This window comes from Epargyreus clarus, unplaced genomic scaffold (assembly GCF_041222505.1).
Source record: "Epargyreus clarus isolate Ecla_fem2 unplaced genomic scaffold, WU_Ecla_fem_2.2 ptg000012l, whole genome shotgun sequence".
NCBI lineage: Eukaryota > Metazoa > Arthropoda > Insecta > Lepidoptera > Hesperiidae > Epargyreus > Epargyreus clarus.
In genome coordinates this window covers 9,418,570-9,442,750 of record NW_027332220.1, presented here as the reverse complement: position 1 = coordinate 9,442,750, position 24,181 = coordinate 9,418,570, and the positions used below count along the sequence as shown (strand labels likewise).

At 35.6% G+C, this 24,181-nt stretch overlaps 1 protein-coding gene and 1 long non-coding RNA gene across 2 annotated transcripts in view; both read right to left on the bottom strand.

The window, feature by feature from the left end:
• Cngl (Cyclic nucleotide-gated ion channel-like) overlaps nucleotides 1–24,181 on the bottom strand; it is a 108,323-nt gene that overhangs the window by 81,581 nt on the left and 2,561 nt on the right. Inside the window, exons 3-4 of the mRNA XM_073078650.1 lie at nucleotides 3,919–4,060; nucleotides 2,518–2,715 (exon numbers count right to left, since the gene is read on the bottom strand). Of these exons, the coding sequence (XP_072934751.1) occupies nucleotides 2,518–2,715; nucleotides 3,919–4,060 (340 nt within the window). The remainder of the gene's footprint in view (nucleotides 1–2,517; nucleotides 2,716–3,918; nucleotides 4,061–24,181) is intronic.
• Nucleotides 937–1,746, bottom strand: LOC140746362 (uncharacterized). The gene is made up of 2 exons (XR_012102762.1): nucleotides 1,261–1,746; nucleotides 937–1,075 (listed from the first exon to the last, which is right to left on the bottom strand). It is a non-coding gene; the product is annotated as an uncharacterized LOC140746362 (long non-coding RNA).

Here is a 24,181-nt window from a genome sequence, read left to right as displayed (position 1 = left end):
TTTATGTTGAAAATTATCATGTCGAAACGTTGCCGAAAAAAGTTGATCATGGATGAAGATGAAGAAAAACCGGTTGAAAAATCTGAGCCAGAATCAGAATACAGGAAGATATTTCAAAAACAGGTAAGTCACAAATATACTCTGTCTAGGTGAAAGTCCAGTAGTGAGACTTGGCAGGCTAGGCGTATATCCGTATAGTAAGAAATTACATTACAGATAATTACGTTTCCTGTTATGGTTCAAACAAAAGTTAAGTAGCTACATTATTGATATAGGAAACGTAGGCAAAATCGTTACCGAGTATTCCGATTACTCTTTACCCTAATCTACTCGCTCCTATTTTTCAGAATCCACTGCAAAGAAAGCACATCATCTCGATAAGGGTCCAAAGAAGAAGAGATGTGTCGGATGCTACGAAAAACTCCGCACATTCTTGACATGTCGTGAGGCAGACAAAAAAACCAAAAAAAAAAATCTCACGGAATGCACTGTTTGCAAAAAACCTTATTGTCTGAAATGTTTCAATGAAAAACATCCATAACTTTTCCCCTTTTTGTATTCATTCTGTCCATAACGTTGATAAATAAAAACAATAAAATAAAATCGATATTTATTTTCCCATCACTAAATTATATGGAAACCTGCCATTTTTCAGTGCGGTCCGAGGTGCATTAGACCCACATTTTATGTGCCGCCGCCCTTGGTTAAATTCGTTACTTTAGATTCTATGGGTAAAATAAAATGTGGGTCTAATGCACCTCGGACCGCACTGAAAAATGGCAGGTTTCCATATAATTTAGTGATGGGAAAATAAATATCGATTTTATTTTATTGTTTTTATTTATCAACGTTATGGACAGAATGAATACAAAAAGGGGAAAAGTTATGGATGTTTTTCATTGAAACATTTCAGACAATAAGGTTTTTTGCAAACAGTGCATTCCGTGAGATTTTTTTTTGGTTTTTTTGTCTGCCTCACGACATGTCAAGAATGTGCGGAGTTTTTCGTAGCATCCGACACATCTCTTCTTCTTTGGACCCTTATCGAGATGATGTGCTTTCTTTGCAGTGGATTCTGAAAAGTAGGAGCGAGTAGATTAGGGTAAAGAGTAATCGGAATACTCGGTAACGATTTTGCCTACGTTTCCTATATCAATAATGTAGCTACTTAACTGTAATTTCTTACTATACGGATATACGCCTAGCCTGCCAAGTCTCACTACTGGACTTTCACCTAGACAGAGTATATTTGTGACTTACCTGTTTTTGAAATATCTTCCTGTATTCTGATTTTGGCTCAGATTTTTCAACCGGTTTTTCTTCATCTTCCTCCATGATCAACTTTTTTCGGCAACGTTTCGACATGATAATTTTCAACATAAAGACAGCGGTCCTACTTCGTCGCTACGCAGCCTCGACTGCGTTGCACAACACTAACCACGTGAAGCTAGCGTGGGGTGCGGTACGAGGTGCGTGGGGAAACGAGGCGTTCCCAACCTCGTTCCGCACTGTGTTAGCATTATTATTTGTTCAGTGCGGTACGAGGTCTAACAAACCCGACATTAGGTTGGTGTACCATAGAACTAGGAATCAGTAGCACATCACAAACATATAGTTATCACTCTCCTACACTGAACCAGACGGAAGTTATGCCTCTCGCACCACAGAGAAGTTAAAGTTTTTTCTTACCGCTATAACGACCAGACATGGACGAGGTGTTTTAAGCCGCGTTCCGCAGCTAACGTGTTAATCACTTGAAGAATTTACAATTACGAAAATTTAATTAAAACTTTACATTTCAACACGTTTCGTGTTATGACTATGAGGCGTTTAGTCATAACAACTTTTGCCAAAAGTTTATGCCGTTTGCTTTATTATAAAAACCAGTTTAAAAATTATAATAATTTTGTTTTTATGTCTATCTACGATAATCTATAACAACTGTTTTACTTGTTACGTGAGAGCATGTAATGTAACCACAGAAATAGGTCTGTGAAGTTAACGATAAACCCAAATTTTATTAATTGAATAGTTCCAATATAACCTGAACTCTCATTTCAAATACATTCCATTAAATTAAGTGTCCGACAAAAGTAGACATTTCTAGGCGGGCCAATTTTGTCATAAATAGGAAAAATACATAATACACTCACACACCCTCTCACACACACTCACACATCATATCATATAACACACAGAGAGGTTTACACTACACAACTAACTAGAAATATAAGCACAATGCGTTACTATTAATTTTAATTAGCTAGTTTGTTTTTATAGTTAAAATAACTTGGGGGTGGGCGATGTATGCTGTAATACAGGGTAACACCTAGCACGGCAGACAATGCCTTCTGAAATATTTTGTTTAACACTAAGCTAATTTAGTATGTATCATATTAACTTTGTAACATTTTTGGTCAAATAAAATATTATAATTATTAAAAAAAATACGGATAAAAGAGTTTGTATTACTATTTACTTACAATGAAGTGGTTGTCTTTACTACGAGCATATTACCTGTAATTCAGGAAAACTTTGCCGCACGATCAACGTCCACATATTGTAGAGCACACAGATGGTTATAACCCAGAGCCAGTAGAAGTAAAAGTTCTCGTCTGGGTTGACGACGGTGCGAGGCGCTCGAACTCGCCTCCGCCTCTGCCTGTTAGCTGCTCTGTGCTCGCCTGTCGCACCTTCGGAGCCTGTGTCTTCCACCTGAATAATGACAAGGTGAATTACATTTGTAAATAAAGTATTTTGAAGGTGGTAGAACCCTTTGTGGTTCGACTCAGCGCGCCACCACCGCCACACCTATTTCTGCCTAATAACAGCAGTGTAAGGCGATGCTGTGTTCCGTTTTGAAAGGTGTGGTAAGGGAGACATAGTTTTCCGAGCCATTCCAGCTTAGTTCTCAAGGGTAGCGGCGCATCTGTGGCCGACCTCAGGTAGGAATATCTAATCCTTTCTGGGTTTGATTACAGATGTCCATGGGCGGCAGTAGCCACTTACCATAAGGTGAACTGCATGCTCGTCTGCTACTCCTATATAGTATATAAAAAAAAGTTTCTTCAATAGAATGTATGAACGTATGTTTCTACATGCAAACAGAAAAAGAGACAGCGATTAAGTGTCTGTGTGCGTGCATACATGCATGTGTATGTGTGTGTGCGTGTGCTTACGCGTGTTTATACAATAAGGTAAAAGTTCTATACTATAGTCTGATTCATAATTAGGTGTCCAAAATGTAAACAAAGAAATGTCACTGTCAAAATTAACAAGAAATAAAAACTTTAACAAACTCCACAAAAAACGAAAAATTTATCAAATATACACAATTTAACAAACGCGTTATGTAAACGAGAAAACATTAAAGTTCGGTCACAATCACGAAAATTAATAATATCAGTTACGAAACTTAAAAATGACAGCACAAGAAATGTCTTGGATTCCGATTGTGTTACCATTATGACATTTTAATTTTCTACCAAAAACTTTGTTTTTTATTATTATTACTGTGCGAAACGAAATTGAGGTGATATAAATATTAGAAAATGTGAATTAATCTTAATTTATTTAGATTATTATTTAATTTTTATTGTATTACTTTAATATCGACAAAAATAAAAACTACCATTTCTAACGTATTTTCTTGGTAGGTCAACACCTTTGTTTACATTTTGGACACCTAATTATGAATCAGAGTATAGCATGCAATCCATGTGATGGTATGTGAGATTCCATCTTAAGTCGTCGAAGTGGTGCCACTTCTGATGACTAAAATGGTCAACTGGAAGACTAAGCTGGAATGTCTCAGAACAGTATGCCTCCCTTCAAACCAGAACACAACGGCGCTTAGCACTGTTGCTTCTACCACCTAAAATATGCTTATGTTACTTTAAATTTATAAAAATCTCTTACAGTCTCCTGCGTCTCTGGTATCTGTCGCGTGGAGAATCTTTTCAAAAACGAGTCTTCTCTCTTCAACGGCGGTTTCTTCTGTATCGCGGAGCTCAACTGCACTGTCGTCCGCAGCTTCATCCATCTCTGGTTGGATTTCGTTCTGTTACAAAATAGATTTATACAAAGCGAAATTATTTTTGTACGTGGTATGAAATCGTAAGCGGAAGTAGCCATGCTCAATACTATGATGCCAGGTTTAGATACTCGCGGATAATTTGGCGAGTAATGCCGAACTTTGACGCGTATGTAAACGAGGACAGACGCGTAAACTTTCGATTCGCGCTGAATTACACTCCGCGGAGGATCGACGTGTCGCGGCGAGTGTCAAGAACACCCGATTACGTTGTCTACACACTCGTACTCGTCTACTCGTCTACTCGGCGAGTATCTAAACTTGGCATGTGGAGGTAAACAAGAAAGAACTAAAGACAGCTCCATTACTCAATTCAGAAAGTTTTCTTAAAGGCAAAGTTGAAGAGTTGTTTAGAGTACGACGGAAAGTAAACTTTAGATGTGTTTCAATTGAAAATTTGTAGTGATTCCTGTGAAGTTGTGAGTGATGTTGATTAATTGAATTAATTTAATTAATACGTGCACTAAGTCTCTTCATGCGGCATGTCAACATTAGATAAACAAGACCAATCCGAAAATGTGCCTGTAGAGTGTTTCTATTAAACCACGACTAAAACTAAACTAAAACTAGTCTCCACTAGGCTCATAACTATCGAAATATACATTCGGATGCAATTAAAAAACATTAATAGATCACATCTCAAGTGATAGGAAAAGAGTTTTTGGAAAAACGATTATAGACACAATAATCACAAGAAAACACAGAATATTCAGTGACCCTATACACAGACGAAGGAATTAGTCGGAAACCATAAACAAATAGAAAATAAGAGACATCGGCGGTGTTACCATCATATCTCGAACCTCTTAATTTTCCGGAGGGCCTGGTAGTATGCCATGACAGCTTGAACGTGTCTCCACCTATGGCCGCGTTTGTCAGTATCTGACCCAGGCCTTTCAGAGTCCTGGATGGTATGTGAGCTTGAGCTCGACGGAACGTTCGGTTGCCTATAAAGGGATGAGGCGTTACACGTAGGAAGGTGTAGTGTGGAGCCCTACCATTGTTTGCTGTCTCACTTGTAGAATAAAACTCGAACGTATGTCGAAACGTTATCGATTAACAGTAACATTCATCATATTCATATTGGCTCGTTTGCCTTAAATGACATTTGTGAAACTGTAACACACATTTTATAAACGTGAGTATCTCTAGTTGTGTTTAAAGGAATCTTATGTGAATTGTATAAATAAGACCGTTACTGAGAATTCGTTAAATAAATTGCATTAAGGTTTAAACTTACTTTCTTGTAAGAGTTTTAATCTTCAAGCAACAACTTCTACCTCAGACCCAATTCGAAAGCTTTAAGACTTCACAGAAATAAAAATAACATGCATTATACAAAATACAGCCTAGTTTAGCCTTTACTAAGTGCTGATGGCACGTTTTCGTGTTGTTTAGGGACGACTAACCAGCTGTGCGGGGTCGTGTCGTGACTTCTAATTTGCATTAGTACCTACGATTAACTATGCATTATGCACATTGATTTTCGTGTCGTAGAGCACTTGTTACGTATCGAGAATCGGTGGTACGGCTTTCAAAATTCTTAAAAGGTTATGAAGTTTTAAATTGATCGAATGTATTGAAGATGAAGTTTGGAAGAATTGAAGTTCGTTTAACTTCAAATCAAGATGTAACTTTTCAAAATTTTGAGTAGTTCATAGCATTATTGACGCTCGCCCAAAAGTATTCATAAGTGACTCAAAATATAAAGGATTTTTACTTTTTCCCATAACTTCATCAATAGCTATTAAATGAATAATTTAATTAGAAAATTTAAGCATTATAGGTTGCTATTTAGATTTTGCAATAATCTTGACCTACTTATTTTAATATAATTTACTATATTAAAATTCTGCTATTGCAATAAAATTTACAAATCCGCAATTTTCCTTTAAGATGGACACCCTATTTTTCTTTATCAATCCTCAAATAGCATACACAACACCTTCTAAAAATAGAAAACCGTCCCATAGATTATCCCACGTAACCAGGTATCCGTGCCCGTCGCTAGGTGGCCAAGCGTTTCCAAAGCAGTGGCTGATCCCACTTACATGTCATCTGGCCGCACATTTGGCACGATTGGAGTCTTGCTCAATAACCTATATGTCAAAAACGATACGATGTACTCTTTATACCTTACGACACGATTCCGACGCACGGATTTGCATTTATTTATTTGGTTTTATTATTATTGAAATAATAATAAAACCAAATGACATGGTGGTTTGGATTATTTTTGAAATAATTTTTAATAGAGGAATATAGTCCTGTTGAGTGAAAAAAAGTAGCATTGATTATAAAATGATTATCAAAAATAGATTTTTTTAAAGGAAAGTAAAGATGTTTTTATTGCAATTCATTTTATTTAAAATCTTTCATTATTGTATATCTTTATTATTTATCTAAGTAAAGTTGCTTTGAAATATTTATTAAAATTAAATTTTACAAAATTGTTTAGAATTGCAAACTCAATGAAATCAAAACAATAAGTAAACAAAAGTTGAAAAGTTAAAAGAATAATTATAAATATTTATTTAAATATTTTTGGGGTATGTTGTTTAAGAAAACTTACAGAATTATATTCCTCTATTAATAATTATCTATAATAGTTATATCTTCATTAAAGAAAAGATGGATACATTTTTACATTACATTACACATTGTTACAATGGTGCGTTACTTTGAAGTTGGTGGACTTCACATTATATACAAAATTATTACATTATTTACTTTACACTTTTAAAAGGTCCTAAAAGTAGCACAGGAGTTTCCGAACGAGTGGGGAAAAATGTATAAGAATAATGCAGAGTTTACCAAATTGTGAATTGTTACGCCCATGGGGTCATCACTATACCTCTCAGTTCAAATTACCCCATAGTTTACTCTCCAATCCCCCAGAAACGCAAGCGGTAAACATCCTAAAGTTTGTTATAGTTTTATACATTTTCGAACGAATAATTATTATTAATTTGGTAAGCATATTGTTTAGAATTTCGTATCAATAGGAAAGTAATTATAATAGCTACACAGAATTAGTTTAAGACAAAGGAAGTTACCAGAAATAAATTCGCAGTAAGAAGTAACAAATACACAAACACCCAGACCCAGAAACAGAAATCTAAACATAATTGATCATTTAGATATTTGTCTGTCCGGGGATCGAACCCGGGACCCTTTGCGCGTCAGACCGGTATGGTGACTGCTCCGCCATACGGGTCGTCATCGTCAAATTCAGGTACAAATGTATGTATACATGCTTACTATAAATTTGTAACCTACGATAAATTTAGTACCTACGATAAAAATTAATAATTAAAAATAATAGCTTTCAAGTCCATGTGACGTAAAAATAACTAAACATTTATTTTGGAATACGTCCATTATTTCAAAATCATAAACAGACATTTAAATTCTGTATGTTTTTTATATTTAAAATGAAATCTAATTATGTTTTTGTCTTTTACAAATATGTATAACCTTCAACCCCTCGTTCCTAAAACAGTTTTTCGGGGGTGAAGTATTCTCGTTTGAAACTGTACCCTTTGTGTGGTATTGGGTATGTTGTAAAGGCACTTCTGCGTACTTCGGGAGGCAATACGTTTGGGAGCCTTCACAAAAGCGTTTCAGTTCCAAGTGAAATGATGGAGACTGAGATTCAATGAGGGGTTTTATTTCAAAGAATTTGATACGTAAATTCTATTGTAATAAAATGAAAGTGGTTTGTGTGGTTTACGTAATTTTTGGTGAATATAGAATAAGTATAACAGCGCTCCTGTAAACCCATTAATTTTTTTCCTACCAAAGATGAAAATTTTATACATCTAAATATATATAACTCAGATGACTGACTGACATAGTGATCTATCAACGCACAGCTCAAACCACTGGACGGATCGGGCTGAAATTTGGCATGCAGGTAGATGTTATGACGTAGGCATCCGCTAAGAAAGGATTTTGTACAATTCTACCCCCAAGGGGATAAAATAGGGGTTGAAAATATTACTTCGTAACGCGAGCGAAGCCGCGGGCAAAAGCTCGTTATACATACAATTACTTGATACTACCGAGTCCTTATAAATATTTGCAAGCACTCTAATTAGCCCCAAAAGTATAAATAAGAAAGGCAATTTCATTCGTCAGTTCACTGAGACGTCCCACAATCACATCGCATAATGGGTCCGTTCGGGGCGCGGCAAAAAGGTTCGATTTGCGATGCTCGCTGGATTACCGGCACCCACGTACTGTGACGTCAATAAGTATATGCCGTAGATCACATTGGGAGCTATTTCGATGGTCGGCTTTAGATAAGTGTACCTTTTTATGTAACAGAAAATACACTTTTTACACCCACCAAAAACAGTTCCTAGTGTCGTGTAAGCCTTGAACAAACAATGACGAATATTAAAAATATTGGCCAGAATAGAAAACAAAATTAATTATTTAGGTGTATGACTGAACGAGTATCGAACCTGCGACCCTTTGTGTGTCAGAAACTATGTTGACCACTCCGCCACCATGATAGAACTATCGTTAAATAAATACAATTTTATTGCGGTATTAATAAAGTTATACAGTACACGCACTTTAATTAGCCTCAAAAGTATAAATAAGAAAGGCAATTTCATTCGTCAGTTCACTGAGACGTCCCACAATCACATCGAATAATGGGTCCGTTCGGGGCGCGGCAAAAACGTTCGATTTGCGTTGCTCGCTGGATTACCGGCACCCACGTACTGTGACGTCATTAAGTATGTTGCCGTAGATCACATTGGGAGCTATTTCGATGGTCGGCTTTACATAAGTGTACCTTTTTATGTAACAGAAAATACACTTTTTACACCCACCAAAAACTGTTGCTAGTGTCGTGTAAGCCTTGAACAAACAATGCCGAATATTAAACATATTAGCCAGAATAGAAAAAAAAAATAATTATTTAGGTGTATGACTGAACGAGTATCGAACCTGCGACCCTTTGTGTGTCAGAAACTATGTTGACCACTCCGCCACCATGATAGAATTATCGTTAAATAAATACAATTTTATTGCGGTATTAATAAAGTCCTACTGTACACGCACTCCAATTAGCCCCAAAAGTATAAATAAGGAAGGCAATGTCAGTCAGTTCACTGAGACGTCCCACAATCACATCGCATAATGGGTCCGTTCGGGGCGCGGCAAAAACGTTCGATTTGCGATGCTCGCTGGATTACCGGCACCCACGTACTGTGACGTCATTAAGTATATTGCCGTAGATCACTTGTGGGAGCTATTTCGATGGCATTAGATTGGTGTATTACCGTTTTAGTAACAGATAATACGCTTCTAAACACACACTAAACTATTTTTATTATATTTATTACTAATTGTTATTATTACTTATTTTTATTTTGTGTTGTGAGTGCAATGGATATTGGACACACACAAAGACAAGCACAAAAATACACTGACCTAGAAACGAAATCTTAATTCATTATTAAGATTTATGGCTTACCGGAGATTGAGCTTGCAACATTTTTGTGTCAGAAAGTCGCCCTGCCATCATTGTAGTGAATAAATTCACTTACACTAAGTGGATAAAGTCCCTTTTGTTTCCAATAACATGAATTACTAGCTGACTAGCTAGTATAATTATATAAATATATACATATACGTACTATACGCAAGACCTAAAAAGAGATTTAAATCCAACATTAAGATGCTTATCTGGCCGAGAACCGAACCTGGAACAATGTGTGAACACACACACACACACGAAAATATAGTCACTGCTCTATGTCCCAAAAATTTACATGAAATCATCAATGTTACACCTCAATATTTCATATATAACCTTACAATATGCTAGGCTATATTCATAAAGATTACATTAATTTGATATTAACAAGAGAGAGCTCGTTATAATACGTATGTAAACACGCTCCACATGACAACAGTCTGTGACATTTTTGTTGTAATTGGTATTTACAAGGCAGACAATTTGTCGTGTCCTTAATGTACGTCGTAATTTTTTACCCCAATGCGGAGGGTAATATCTTTCGAGGGTATGTATTTATGTCTTATTTTACCGCACGCCCTATAACACAAACGGCTTGACAATTTTTAGAGTTCCGTACCCAAAGGGTAAAAACGGAACCCTATTACTGAGACTTCGCTGTCTGTCCGTCTGTCAGAGGGCTTTGGAACCGTAATAGATAGAAACTTGAATTTTTTACAGAGGATACATAACGGTGACAACTATAACAACAAATACTACGTACAAGAAAGATAGTTGAATTTGTTACAGTACAACAATACGTATTATAATAGCAGTTATAGTAGTAAAACTATTACTGTTATTATAATAAATACAAATAATAACAATAAAACATATTTTAATATGGTTATTTTATAAAATACTAGTGGTGCCCGCGGCTTCGCCCGCATTTTAAAGAACTAATATGACATACATGAAACGGAAAATTTGTACCTGCATTGGAATGACAGTTGTGCCATCTGTCGAAAATTGGTCTTTCCAACTCCCAAACCCTCGTGGGCTCTTGGACAACAACTTTGCTAAAGATCATCACTTGATCAAATGCATAGTTTCCGATTGTATAACTACTTACGAATTCAAAATTAATTAAAAAAACCTTTTCCCACGGACTAAATTGCGAATCTAAACTATTCTCAAGTCCCCTTGAACACATACAACAAATTTCATCAAAATCAGTCCAGTTGTTTAGGAGGAGTTCAATGACATACACACGCACATAAGAAATATATACATAAATATAATGAACATTTGGTGGTACGGAAGCCTCCATATGCGAGTTCGACTTGTACTCGGAGAATTATTAACACGAGATGTCGTTGGATTCGTTTTATTATTTTATTTTAGACCGTAACGTATCGTACTTTTAAACGTAACCTTATTGTAACGTAAACGGAGCTATCGTGTCTTTCCTTTCATTCCTTCTACCTTTCAAACTTAAAAACCCGTCTTAACTTATCTTGTTAAACTCTAAAAAGTATTACAACTTTTCAGTGGTGGGTTGCATCATTTAAGTTTAACGTTAACAAAAAGCTAACCAGCTACAATATCTACTAGTCAAATCTACGGTCAAGCAATTCAAGGGTAGTACCATTTTACTTGTGGTTAACGTGTAATAAATATCACTTAACATTAACCAGTCGATTTCCGTCGGTTAAAGTTTTTGTCAACTTCCGTAGCTGTCAACGATAACTAAAAATCGTGGTGGCAGTTACACAAATGACGTTAATGACCAATAACTTGGTGCTATACGGAATTGTTACATCGTCAAAATTATTGTTATAGTTAACTTTAAAGTTTTAATCGGGCCTACGGTGTAACCGATCCTAAGTAGAATCTAAATATATATAACTCAAAGGTGACTGACTGACATAGTGATCTATCAACGCACAGCCCAAACCACTGGACCGATCGGGCTAAAATTTGGCATGCAGGTAGATGTTATGACGTAGGCATCCGCTAAGAAAGGATTTTGATTAATTCTACCCCCAAGGGGATAAAATAGGGGATGAAAATATTACTTCGTAACGCGAGCGAAGCCGCGGGCAAAAGCTCGTAAATCTATACTTACCAAGACAGAAGTTCCACGGAGCAATTCAATCGAATGACTGCGTTAATTGGATCATCCATACAAATTAATTAGCCGTATTTCAAGTTTCAAACTTTACCAATGTTACGTTTAACTTAGAAAAGTTCTATTGTTCTTTGTTTATAAATCTCTTCTCCAAATTGGCAGTGGAGTGGAGATTTTAATTTCGTTAAATTTAACTAATTCAATAAAGGTTTTGGTAATCTTGGTTAGACAAAATCATTTCTGTAGAAGAAATAAACTAATCTTGTAAATAAGTTGTTATTGAAGTTTAGTTTTAACTTTAATATTGGTCAAGTGTGAGTCGAACTCGCACAAGGGTTCGGTGCCACTTTTAATATTTTCGGCGTTATACTAGACTGCGGAGGGTAATGTTTTGCGGGGGTATGTATATCTCATTCTTTAGTATGTCCTGCAGCTTTAGCAGTTTGACGGATTTTAATTAACATATAAGATGTCGTCATCTTAATTAAGGGAGTGACAGGGTATATTTTTAAACAGTCGATAATTTTGTTTTAATAATATTGTTTCAGTTATTTTGTTTTTAGTACTTGTTGTATACACCATAATAGACACTCCGTAAAAGTATTACTTACTACTCCTTACTATTACTTTTGAAATGTTAGGGCATTGTAACAAACGGACGGTCAGCGGAGTGTTTCTATAAAGGTTAGGTTTTTACCCTTTGTTTACGGAACCCTAAAAAATAACACGTTTGATTTTTATGCTTCTATTAGCTGTCAAAATAGTCTAGAACATCTTTTTATATCACACGTGTTTAGGTTTCACGAAAATAGAGAAGAAAATTGTTCTAAAAAATGTTCCATACGGGCCTATTTACAGAATATTCTAAAGATTCTGAATTCGACGAACACGTGGTGCATGCTGATAACGGTTTACATTACAACACTTTATTAGATGTGCGATATTAGAATAAACATTCTCTTTCCTTAGGGTACTAACACACGAGCGACGGTGATTTAATATACTAGCGACATTCGACGATTATTGTCGACGGTCGCTGAAGGGTGGCGACAGTCGATGTCAGTCACCGTTAGTCAACACCAAATCGACAGGGAAGTAAATATAATAATAATTATAATAATATCATTTATTCAAGACAATTGCAGCACACAGTACAATTTTTAAAACTAAATATACAAAAAAAAATGAAGAAAAAAAACAAAAAACACAAAAATAATAATAAAAAATAAAAATTAAAAAAAAGCGTTAACAATACAATCAAAAGGCAATAAACAAAACAAAGAATGTTATAATTACCTAGTGCTGTTAAAATACTATGCACTGCAACAATCGCGAAAGGGAACAAACTCAGAATTATGCCATGAGCGGTGTACAAGTATACATAAGTGATATTCGACGACTATAGAGACGACGTTAAAGAAAAGCTGCGGCGATTGACGTCAGTCGACGATAGTAAACGGCTGTCGTTGATGTCAGTCGATGTCAATCACCGAATTGCCCCAGTTGTCGTCGGTAACTGACATCGACTGTCACCGCCTGTCGTAGTGATTGTAGTTGGTCGTCGTAACAACACGCGGTCATAGTCGCTATCAACAAGCGATGGTAATCGACGATAGTAGTGTGTTAGCTTCCTTACACATCCATTTACAAAATGGAAGCATGAATTAAGAAAATAACATTATTTTTACCGATCGCAAGAAAGGTTTATGTTTTTTGCGCGTATCGTTAAATGTTTTAATATGTTTTATGACATCGTATCATGCCAACTGCTGAACGGATTAGAAAAATTAAGGTATTTATTATTTATTTTATTTATTTATCATTATAATTAAGTATTTTGAAGGTGGTAGAACCCTTAGTGGTTCGACTCCGGCGGCACCACCGCCACACCTATTTCTACCTAATAACAGCAGTGTTACGCGCTGCTGTGTTCTGGTTTGAAGGGTGTGGTAAGGGAGACAGACTTTTCCGAGGCGTTCCAACTTAGTCCTCAGGGGTAGCAGCACATCTGTGGCCGATCTTAGATAAGAATATCTAATCCTATCTGGGTTGATTACAGATGTCCATGGGCGGCAATAGCCACTTACCATCAGGTGGACTGCATGCTCGTCTGCTACTCCTATATTATAAAAAAAACGACTGTTGCCGCCTGCCATCTCGCAAGTCGCTATTAACAAGTGACTATAGTCAAAAAAAGTTGGTTGCAGTCGTCGACATAAACTGTCGATCGTGTATTAGCTCCCTTACAAATCCATTTAAAAATGAATTAAGAAAATAACTTTATTTTTACTCGATCGCAAGAAAGATTTACGTTTTTTGCGCTTATTGTTGAATGTTGTATTACGTCATATCATTCCAACTGCTGAAAGGATTAGTACAATTAATATATTGTCAGATTGCCATTGTTTAAAGTTGTTTTTTGAAGAGTGCAATATGCGTATTGAACTGAATTGATGGGTTTTATAAGGATTCCAGGAAGAGATTTATTCTCCTTTTGTACAGGCGGTTTTTTGCTTTCATATCTATCTTGGATACTTAGTAATATTATATTTGTATAACAGAAATAACCAAAAGCAATCTCTTTGGAATTAAGTGGTTACTTTGACCCGTTATGCTCTAATTCCATATCCGAGTCCGTTTCGAAGTCGCACGCTTCCCCTGAGGACTAAGTATAGCCTTAAGATAGCGTTCTGTAAGTGTATCTTGAAAATCAAAGCCTCCCACAGCGTGTATAGTAACAGATTTTCAAAGTTAAGCATCGTTGAGTATTTGGGGGTTGATTGTGACCACTTGACGCTAAATTTGATTTGGCTTACCGCAATATTCTGTACCTACCCTTAATATGAGTTTTTACATTTTTACAAAAATGTCTGTTTTCATATTTGTTTACGTATTTGCCCATACATTTCCAATCAGCGCCCCTAGTGGATTGTATCAGAAGTGATTAGAAATATAAGGGAAATACATCAAACTTCAAACATCAAAGTCAGCCAATCTAAAAATGTGATAACATTCTGAAAAGTATGTCTCCCTTATCATATCCTTCATACCAGAAAACAACAGCGCTTACCACTGCAGTTATAGGTAGATAAAGGTATCACCGGAGTCGAAACACAGGGATTCTACTACTTTTAATACACCTAAAACTAGAAATAAATGTGGTGATTGTTCCTATTCTGTCCAACCATACTAGTTTAATCTGTAATCTTTAATCTGTCAAAAAGCTATTGTTTGCTGACAATAATTATATTCATTCTAATCCATTAGTGATGGGCACGGGTCTCCTCACAGAATGAGAAGGATTAGGTCATAGTCCACCGCGCTGGCAAAATTGTAATTTATATAAGTCACGATGGTTTCCTCACGATGTTCTCCTTCACCGTTTAAGCAAGTGATAATTAACTTCTAATACGGACCTAAAGTTGAAAAATTAGAGGTGTGTGCCTAGGATTTGAACCTTGGATCGTTCGATCAAGAGGCCGAGTTTCTTAACCACTAGGCTATCACTGCTGTAATAATTATATAACCTCTGGTATTAATAGTATTGAGTTCATGCTCTTTTGCTTGGCCTTATAAATGTGTCAGTGTCGGCGGCATCCCTTAATCCGAGAATAAAATAATCGATACCGCTAAACAGAATCGACTCGTTCAGTACATTTTCCATACCATCTAATATGATTTTGTTTATATTGTTCATTTTGTGAAATACTAACATCTTTGAACGTGGTAGAGCTGTTTGTGGTTTGACTCCGGCGGCACCATTGCCACACCTATTTTGACCTCTTCTACGTATAATATCGTAACCCACAAAAGTACCTTTTCGTTTTTATTGTATAAATTGCCTTACTTTAATGTGTTTTATCAACACAAGTAAAGTTATAAAGCGTATAAAATAAAACATATATACCAAGTTTCATAGATATACCTGCAGAAATGTAGATTTTATTCGCATTTTAACATATTCGAAACTTTGAAACGTTCTCCTGTAAAGTTGTCATATTGCAGTTACGATATTAAACGTAGGAGGGGTCGATTTCTGCTAACAGCAGTGTTAACCGCTTTTGTGTTCTGGTTAGAAGGATGCATTAAGGGAGACATACCTACTATTCCGAGGCATTTCAGCTTATTCCATAGGTCCATATTACGTGGCATGCTCGTCTGCTACTCCTGTGTTATAAAAATATATGTGGTGTATGTGAATTTGTGGTGCTTCAAATCTTTCTGTCTTACAAATTTATTTTATACGAGCTTTCGCCCGCGGGTTCGCTCGCGTTACGAAGTAATATTTTCATCCCCTATTTTATCCCCTTGGGGGTAGAATTGATCAAAATCCTTTTTTAGCGGATGCTTACGTCTGAACATCTACCTGCATGCCAAATTTCAGCCCGATCCGTCTAGTGGTTTGGGCTGTGCGTTGATAGATCACTATGTCAGTCAGTCACCTTTGAGTTATATATATTTAAGATTTGAAGCAAGTAGCAAACGAGCATGCAGTCCACCTATGGTTATTGCCACCCGAGATCTACCTGAGGTCTGCCACAGATGCGCGGCTACCTCTGAGGACTAAGTTGGAACGCCTCGGATAAGTATGTCTCTCTTACCACACCCTTCAAACCATAACGCAGTAACGTTTAACATTGTTATTAGGCAGAAATAGGTATAGAAGTGGTGCCGCCGGACTCTAACCACAAAGGGTTCTACCACTTTTAACCAGCCAGTGGAGTATTGCCTACCTAAACCTTCAATCTGAATAACCTGTCCAGCATAGCTGTAATAATAATGATCATTATAATACTAACCTACTTTTATCATAAACAAGGTCGTACATACTTAGCAATATAATCAATAATCGATAATGTATGTAGGCAGCATAGAAATAGAAATGTAGGTATGTGAATTGATGGCTGATAAAACACTAGTATAATAGTAACCAAAGGTTTATTTGCACTGGTAATTGATCTGAAAACTAATATGAAGCCATTACACATTTTAGGTCACAATCAATTACATGTATGCCTGCCTACGCAACGCAAACATGTTCCGAAAATAGGCTAAATAGATAAAGTATATATAGTAGGTTTTTGTAAAAATAACGCTATATTTATAGATTAGACATAGATTAGTAAAGATACTTCTCCGCCTCGAAATTGAATGAAGCCACAAATGGCTTATTATCGTAAGTTCTTTTTTTGAATTCTTGACAAATAAAAACATTTTTAGAGGAAATTTACGAATAAATAACTAATACTGCGTAATTTACATGAATTTACATAATAAATAAATAATTATTTCAAATATTTTGGGGATATTTTAGCACGGATACGTGGCAAAACTTTTTTACGCAAGTATTTCAATTCTCAAAACTGGGTACATTTTCTAGTTAGGAGTGAGTAATCTTTACTAATCTATGAGATTAGATTAAAGTATTTTTTAGTCAGTACAAATTTTTGTAGTCTTAGACTAAAAAAATTTTGTAGTCTAAGACTTCAAACAAAATCTAGGATTTATTGGCCAAGGTGGTAGATAAAGACACGAAATATGGAAGTTGGTTGGATCCTTAAGACATGGTCGTACATCCATGTTTACGTTGGTAGGGATTTTGCTATTTTTTAAGTTTTTTATTCTCTTTGACATAGAAAATGTAATTCCAGTTTGTGGATGGATTTAGGATCAACCCATCCATGTCCCACTGCTGGGCACGGGTCTCCTTTCATAATGAGAAGGATTAGGCCATAGTCCACCGCGCTGGCCAAGTGCGTATTGGTAGACTTCACATAGATTAGAGTTTTTTCTTATAAATCTCTCAGGTATGCAGGTTTTCTCACGATGTTTTCCTTCACCGTTTGGCAAGTGATAATTAATTTCTAATACGCACATAACTTTGAAAAATCAGAGGTGCGTGCCTGGGATTTGAACCTCGGACCCTCGATCGAGAGGCCGAGTTTCTTAACCACTAGGTTCTCACTTTCTCACTGCTCATGGATTGATTAATTATCATCAATCCCATTACTACCCCACTGCTGGACACAGATCCACTCCCAAAACTTGGTAAGTCAGAGCTGTGTTCTGATTCTAATTTTACACATTCAATTTAAAAGCATTATATTGTCTATGCATCACAATTTACTGACTTACGTCCAAAAACTGTCTATCCAACTACCGACTAACATAACCTTGGTCGTACAACCGTTTTAGCCTAAGTTCAAGGTTCCATCGACAAAAAGAAGAGTGGAATCATAACGTACGCCTTTATTTAATTAGCTCGTGTCACTGCACACTGCCGCTTCGGCGCCGATCGGCGTTCTATATCGTAGAAAGAATATGATTTTGTTTATTTAAAGCCTGTTATACTGGCTATGTGTAAGTAAAATCCCTGAATTTGGTGGAATAACGGCCGTGCGTCTAGGCAAATTACGGCTTTTTTTGCGGATATAATTCAAAGCATGTGTTTTCGTTTTTGTGTTCTAAAAATATTATAATAGTCGTTGTCGTTAACCGATTTTTACTTTTAAGTACGGGTCTCTATTTCAGGGTAATATGGGTTTAGTCCACCGTTGCCAAAATGTGAATTGGTAGAGTTCACGTACCTTTGAGAACTCTTAAGCGAGTATGTTTCTACACAATGTTTTCTTTCGCCGTTTATGCAAGTGATAATTAATTTTTAATGCGCACATAACTTTCAAACATACGAGATGTGTTAGATTCAAACCTCCATAAAAAGAGCGAGTTTCTAAAATAGAGCGCATTATGTCTTTTAACCCCACCGCTAAGAATAATATTTTTCGAACGTAAGTACCTTTCTATGTCTTATCCTTTAGCCGTCTTGCAGCCCAAACAATTAAGCAGATTTTACTATATGAGGTGTCTTTGGATACGTCTAAGTCTACCATTGTACTCTACCAACAATTTTAATAGCATATGGTGTGATATTCAAGTCCTATATTAGCAAAGGAAATCATTTTACGGAATCCCAGTTCTGTGACCCGTTAGACGCCGATCCCGAAGTTTAATTTAGGGGATTATATCTTTTGACATCTGTCATCTGTCAGATAAGATGAGAGTCGAGATCCAACTCGATTTCGGCTTTGTGTGATAAACTTTAATTCGGTTGAAAGCTCAACTTCATGAATTAATTTAGTTATGTTTGTTTGTTTTAATGTGTTGAAATAGAGTGGTAGAGCCCTTTGTGGTTCGACTCCGGCGGCACCACTACCAGACCTATTTCTACCTAATAACAGCTGTGTTAGGCGCTGCTGTGTTCCGGTTTGAAGGGTATGGTAAGGGAGACAGACTTTTCCGAGGCGTTCCAGCTTAGTCCTCAGGGGTAGCGGCGCGTCTGTGGCCGACCTCAGGTAGGAATACTAATCCTATCTGGGGTTGATTACAGATGTCCATGGGCGGCAGTAGCCACTTACCATCAGGTGGACTGCATGCTCGTCTGCTACTCCTATAGTATAAAAAAAAAGAGTCGTCGTCAACACATTACTGTCCCACTGCTGGGCACGGGTCTCCTCCTCTTAGATTGAAGTTTAGCTCATCGTTCACCGTGCTCGTCATGTGTAAATTAGTACTACATAATAAATATTGTGTTTAAATTATTAAAGTTACAAAAACATTTACATAACATGGTTTTTTTCGAATGTTTTAAATCAATATTTATATTTTATTTAACGAAATTTCCCCTTCTTTTTTTAATAAAATTGTCTCTTTTCGATTAAAATCTCTAGTAAGAAAGTAGAGCGGTCACCATACTCGTAGCTGGAATGCAGAGGGAGGGAGGGTTCGATTCCCGGTCAGACAGATATCTAAATGATGAATTTGGATTTCTCTTCCGTGTTTTAGATTATTGCTGTTGTTTGTATCCATGGCACCAATGACACAAAAACCCCTAGAATGGGGCTATGAGTCATCAAAACGTTATTTATTTAATAGAAAAAGGCAAAAGTTCGCTGAACAAGTGGTCACAGATGTTCAAACAGTTTCCAATATTGTTGCTATGATAGAGAAATACAGAATCACAATCCGGGAGTAACTGTAGCGACAATATTTCCAGATATACTCGTAAGACCAAAGAAAACAGTAGAGCTATCTTTTTAGGGAGCTTATAAAACACATTGTTCATTTTGTTTAATTTAAAAAGTTGTGAGAATTAATATTAGTGTGCGGTTTTATTAACAAAATAATTAAGTTATAAAACTTACTTAAATACTGCGATGTAAATACGTTTGGTTTTAGTTTTCATATGAATTCATTGCGATCCTACTGCTGGGCACGGATCTCTTCGCAGAGGGAGAGGGTTTCAGGATATATTCTGCTGCGTTTGCCAAGAACAGGTTGGTAGAATTCCCACACCTATGAGAACTCTTTTAAAGAATTCTTAACGTGCAGATCTTCTTGTGATGTTTTTCGTCACTATTTAATCAAGTGATAATTTATTTCTATTGCACCTATAACTTTAAAAATCAGAGGTTGCCCGAGATTTAAACCTTGAACCCGCATTGACGGGTCTTTAACGGAAGAGGCTAAAGCTTTAAAAGATTAAATTTATTAAGATTAGATTTACTTAACTTGGTAAAAACACTGCCGTACTCCTCGTTACATCTGACAACATCGTCGCAAACATAGAAAGTACATACAAACAAAAAGTAAACTTATTTCTCTTTTGCTGAACATGTCGTTATTCAGTAATCAGCGCAGATAGGTTTTTATTAAACTTCAGCAGGCTTCGTAGTAGATTGGTATCGATTTTCTGCCTCGGTTAAGTGGTCCTCAATACCTACTCTCCAGTGTAGGTCAACAGCTGACTTAAGGAGCGCAGGTCACTGTCTTATGTATGCTTTTAAGACTGAAGCAAAATCACGTGATGGTAAGTGGTTCTGCCGCCCAGATAAGATTAGATATTCCTACCTGAGGTCAGCCACAGGTGCGCCGCTACACCTGAGGAATAAGCTGTAACACCTCGGAAAAGTATATCTCCTTTGCCACACCCGTCAAATCAGAACACAGCAGCGAATAATAATGCTGTTATTATGTAGAAATATGTGTGGCGGTGGTGCTTTCGGAGTTTTACTTCTAATTTTCCGAGGCGTTCCAGCTTAGTTCTCAAGGGTAGCCGCGCATGTGTGGCCGACCTCAGAAAGGCATTTAATCTTCTCTAGGGTTGATCTTTTTCGGATTGTCTGGCTGTAGACACACAGGTGGACTGCATGCTCATTTGCTACTCCATTTTAACACTTCACAAAATCAGTATTTTATTTTTTATTTTATTTTTATGTATGTATGTATTGAGGACCGTGTTACAAACTGAAGTGAAGTGTCGAAATGTACCCCACTGGGCTATATTACCTGATTAAAGTAGGGAAGTCCGCATTTCTGAGTCAAAGTGAACTTCATTAAAGTTAACTACAGTTTCGGAGTGGGCGCAAATAAACATACCCGAGTTAGTGGACTTTTTGCCCGAGTTTTGATCTCGTTCAAAAGTGTCTCCGTTAAACTTTTGTCAAATACTGCAAGTATTACTTAACAGATATTTGTTGTATTTTCTTTAGGTTTGCGGACGACAAAATAGTAAACAATTTACTATTAAAAAAACCTAAATGCTAATCAACTAAATAATTAATATTGTAACATATTTTTCTTATACTTTTTGACAATGTTAGAAAATAATGTACGTAAATAACAGATATATATATATTATTGTTTGTAAAGGCATAGGAAGAAGTATTCCAAGTTGTACAGCACAATAATATTTATTCGTAATCAAGTGGATTTCACTAGTGTACATTCCATAGATATAATATACGTCAGTAGGATAATATATCTATGGTACATTCATAACCTTATTTTAGACATAGACATTGACAGTTCTATACATATATAAGTTCTTATTAGTGATCGAAGATATATAATGACATTATTGGTCGCGTTCACATATAACACTATTTTATAAGATAAGTATTATAACAGTTTTGAATCACTATCACTTATTCTCATCGCATGCCCATTTCTAAGCAATGCAAAAATTGCATAATTTGTGGTTTAAATAAATAATTAAACTTTCATATGCAATGAAAAGTCAGGTGATCAGTGAAATTTATCATTTGTAAGGTAAGATCATCATGCAGGTTACTTAAAATTGGATATGGTTTTTTGTAATAAAGGCATGCAGTCCACCTGATGGTAAGTGACTAATTCCGCCCATGGACATCTATAATCAACCCCAGACAAGATTATATTCCCACTTGATATCGACTACAGATCCCCTGAGGGCAAAGATGGAGTAAGAGGGAAAAGGATGTCACCCTTACCCTTCAAAGCAGAACACCAGAACCAGAACAGTTATTTGAAATAGGGCTATTTTACAATGGTATGATCTAGTTAACACACCATTTGGGTAAAGAGGGTTATTCATGCAAGTTGCCTATAAGTAAGTTAAGGGGAATTAACCTACATGTTCATATACCTTATATAAGAATATAACTCAATTAAAATGTCATACGTCGACTCACATGAGGGTCGATGGTGTAATGTAATAGAACTACAGTTATAGCGATTTGAACTTTGAATATGAATTTATAAATAATAGAAATAAAGTAGGTACATAAGGGATGAAATTACCTTAGTTTCACTGTAAATAGTTTATTATTATGGTATGTAAACGATATGGTATTTTGTCACCAGATTTCTTCAGCTTATAAATTGAATGGTAAGAATGATTCTAGCACTAAATCCAGTTATTGTTATTTCAGTATAATAAAGGTTTATGAAATAAGATCAAAAAATGTTTAGGTATTGTTTACTTGTTCGATTATGTAAAAAATATTTTATAATGAAACATTATGAGTATGAGTCATTTTAGGATATCTCACAAAAACGCTGTTAACGATTTTACGTCGTCTAGTTATCCGTATTTCCTATATTTGTTATTTTTCGGGTTCCGTACCTACCCAAAGTGTAAAAACGGAACCCTATTACTAAGTTTTCTCTATATTTTTCTGATAGTAACATAAAAGTCTTCTCGATAATATGTTTTTCTCGTTCGTCGTCGGATTCATGCACATAGATAAAAACTGTCAGTTATTTTTAAATCTTAAGCAATAGGTACTTAAATTTTAGTTATATATTCATGTCAGCTTTAGATAATTCCTTGTAAACCTTAGGGCATTCAGAAACTTAAGATAGAAAACAATACAGCGACCTAAGACTACACCTAGATAAGATCCATTGACTTCTTGACGATTTTCAAATCAAAGTAAATAATAAAAAAATGCCAAGTTTGTTGATACGAAGGGACCGGTAGGGTGGGTTTAGCTACTGGATACGCTGTAATCATTTCGTACGATCGAATTAGCCTTACCCAGATAGGGATCGTCATTAATTTTAATTTAAATAGGGTAGGAGGGGTTGATATCATTAATTATATTTTTACTGATAAACATACAGAGTATAAAGTAAAAATTATATATGTACAATTTCATAATCAACAACCCATTACTGGCCCAGTGCTGGGCACGGGTCTCCTCTCATAATGAGAAGGATTAGGCCATAGTCCACCGTGCTGGCCAAGTGCGTATTGGTAGACTTCACATACCTTTGAGATTTTTTTTTTTTTTTTTTATAAATCTCTCAGGTATGCAGGTTTCCTCACGATGTTTTCCTTCACCGTTTAGCAAGTGATAATTAATTTCTAATACGCACATAACTTTGAAAAATCAGAGATGCCTGCCTGGGATTTGAACCTCGGACCCCTCGATCGAGAGGCCGAGTTTCTTAACCACTAGGCTATCACTGCTATGTACAATTTACACACAAACATATAGTTGTATAACTGAATACTCTATGCGTTTTTTTAGTATGTATATTTTTGGGGCTCATTTTATACAGCAAAATATGGTACATATGTAAATATAATGTATACTTAATAATAAACAATGTATGTTATATAGACATACATACATTTTGTACATCAATGTATATGTATAATGTACATTTTATAAACAAGAAGTATAAAATAATTATTTTTTATATGTTCGTAAATTTTTAGTTATGTTTTATATACATTTTACAAATGGTCGATAAAAATAATAGTAATATTCTTTACCCGTCCTTTAAAACAGTTCTAAAGCTAAAATGAACTATTCCCTTTATAAAGATGTTCAATATATATTTTAAGTACAATATCGAAAAAATGTTTTAGAATTTATAAATTCTTAATAAGTTCATTTTTTTTACTAAAAACCTAATATTTTTTACTCCTGTTTAAGATACAATTTTTATTTTACTCACATTGTATTTTTCGCGATATTATACGCACGAAATACACGTAAGTAAAATACTTACATATTAAGCAAATTTAGTTAAAATGCAACCTACCTCTTTGATTGTATAAATATTTATAAATTTTCTAGAAGAATTTTATAATGAAGATATCATAATTAGAATATTAATAAAGATAATTAACCATCTCTCAAATCTCATTTTTATT